The sequence below is a fragment of the Opisthorchis viverrini genome, assembly GCF_000715545.1.
Source record: "Opisthorchis viverrini unplaced genomic scaffold opera_v5_179, whole genome shotgun sequence".
NCBI lineage: Eukaryota > Metazoa > Platyhelminthes > Trematoda > Opisthorchiida > Opisthorchiidae > Opisthorchis > Opisthorchis viverrini.
In genome coordinates this window covers 324,131-326,848 of record NW_008751828.1, presented here as the reverse complement: position 1 = coordinate 326,848, position 2,718 = coordinate 324,131, and the positions used below count along the sequence as shown (strand labels likewise).

Sequence of the window (2,718 nt, the reverse complement as noted above, 5' to 3'; positions counted from 1 at the left end):
TGGCTCGGCCGCCGAAAAAGCTATTCTGGCAGAAGCGACAGACGTATACGGTGGCTTAGCAACCAGAGATGAGGGAATAATATTGTGCTTTAAGCATCGTATGTTAAACATGCGATGGTCATTCTGGTTTGCCCGACCTCTAGTCCCACCATCAGAATGTACTCACTTGATATATTTCGAACATAAGGTCATTAGGCATGTCCAGTCATTTGGAAAACGCTTAGGACAGATTGCGAAGTAATCGTTTTTGGAAAAGATTCGCCTGACAAAGCTTTTGTATCAAAAGTGAAACGTTGCCCATCTACCGATTTTTTCCCAGCCTTTTCCGAAAACAGGGCTTGGCACACATTTTTGTGGGTGCGTGTGCAACTGAATCGGTCAAAACTCAAAGCCACAGGGCCGCTTCAAATATTCTACTCGAAAAAATATATGAGCATGATCATAAACGTTACTCCAGCAAACCTATTCTCAATTTGATCATATGATAAAAAGTAAGTTACTTCACAGTCTTTCTGAAATTTTGTTACTCTCAGCATGGACTAACAAATCCACAGTATGGAACTTAGCTGTACGGAAAATAACGGTCATGATGAACTGATAACAATTGATGAATTGATGATAACGGTGATGAATTGTGTCTTCCTGGTAACTTTGATAGCAAACCATTTATGAGATAATCATGGGCGAACGTGCCGGTCGCGTACACACAGTATCACTGGAGAGATGTATTACTTCCTTACAGAGACAAAAGGAAGAAAAACAACCCAAATAGGACACTGTGTGACAGAGTGAAATAAATTAGACGTTTTGGAGGGAATTACAAGTCAATTTGAACGAAGTCGCAGTTGCACTTTCAGGCTAAAGATTTTAGGAATGAGTAGGTTCGAGACCGGTGTGAACAAGAATGGGACTGAAAGTATAGTTAGTCATAGTCAGTGTGTACAATCATATGATACTCACTGAAACATTTCTCAGGCCCAAGTAATGCAGAAGTATGTGAGCAATGTATGCGGGCTTGTGCACTTCCACCTTGAACATAACAATTCCCGTGGGATTAACACGCACTGTAAATTTCTCATTTAGCTGTACGGATGTAAACACTTCGCCATCAAATACGTCGATTAGATCGAAGAATACGGGCTCAGGAGGTGGTGATTCAAGCTGCATCTCCTTCAGGGAAACCGAAATTGCCTTTGGACCACCACCGCTGATGGGATTCATGAACGCAATCGCCCAGGTATTAGGCTGATCAGCCAATAGTCTTGTCCATAACTGTTAAAGAAACAAAAGTCAAAAGTAATGACAATAAAGCGGCAATTGTCTGACTAAACGTGAAGCAACGATACGGCTGTTTTACTATACCTTAACGGGGTATTTGTATATAATATACGCTGCTTGTGACGCTATCACTATCTGAGGACACCGCATACGAATGGTCTCAGTGTAATCTTTGATTTGTCTTCGACTTTTTGTGCACAAAACTCTTCGAAGCATTATTCTGTGAAGGAGTTTACGCCAACAGTTCACCAATTGCTGTCTTATTTTTGAAGACTCATGAGAAAAACGCTGAAAAACACGTCCTTGTGAAAAAGAATCTTAACATTCAAGCAAAAGTGAGGGTGTTGTTAGATTTTCTCTGAATGCATCTTCTTACTATATATCTTTGGCAACATCAGTCTAGTAAAACTGGCTACTATGTAGTCCTGATCATGAAAGTGGTGAATGTTGTATGACGTAGGCAGCGGAGATGTCACGCCTGTCGCACCTACTGGACTGTATCACACCTACGTAATTGACAAAATATCCTATTAGAAAGCTAGTTTAGGATTTCAAATCGCAAAAAGCTGCATATGCTGCAAAAATGATAAATCTAGCATTCACCTGATTAGTAAACACGAACATACAGTATACAAAAGATACATGAGAGTAGTTTTGGTTATTTATGCACAGTGTGCGGTCCTCAAATTACCCTACAAATAGCACAAACGGTGAACCGTACATTTGAAGTAGATTTTGCGAAAGTTACCATAAAACTAACCGTCATAGAATATCCGTACTGTCTGTTTTATTGTCATCTGAGTTGTCCAGTTCGAATTCTCTAACTTCAAAACTGTGTGAGTTTGAATCGAACCACTCAGGTTCCTCTGCAGATTTCGCACGCTGGGACCACATTTGTGCTCATTTAGGCCCTGACGGCCTCAATATCTCCATGGCATAGGTTGACCTGATTCACGTTCACAGCAGCAACTATTAGGACGTAGGCTGCGCAACTTTTAGCTTCAGAGAAAGGGTAGCTGCGAAGGCCTAATTCAACACGTTGATATCTTAGAATGTCAGTGCCTTAAGATGCGGACCGCCACCAGGAGGACAGATTTGTTTAAAAACAGGCGATCACTTGTAGCTCCACCACTTACTGGATCACATTCCTGACCCGAGGGTAATTAAAAAACCTGACTATATGGTAGCTTCAGTTGAACCTGACAAAACAATTGGTATACCTAGTTTTATAGCATTTGTTCAGTACGTGGCGCTCACACGATCCATAATATCGTAAACCAAAGATGGATCACATGCAACTGGATCTCACCTAACAGATCGGTAATTCCCTACGTTTGAATATTTACCACTTTCATTTTGTTTTTGTGCCGCAGTGTTCCCCGGACAATTGTGTCCTAGCTTATATATATATATATATATATATATATATATATATATATA

The 2,718-nt window shown here is 40.5% G+C and overlaps 1 protein-coding gene across 1 annotated transcript in view; it reads right to left on the bottom strand.

The window, feature by feature from the left end:
- Positions 1-259: 259 nt before the first annotated feature.
- The window catches only part of T265_14299 (hypothetical protein), a gene marked incomplete at both ends in the record, with an annotated part of 16,568 nt that continues 14,109 nt past the window's right edge, over positions 260-2,718 (bottom strand). The window contains one exon of the mRNA XM_009172998.1: positions 260-1,272. Coding sequence (XP_009171262.1) covers positions 946-1,272 — 327 coding nt within the window. The remainder of the gene's footprint in view (positions 1,273-2,718) is intronic.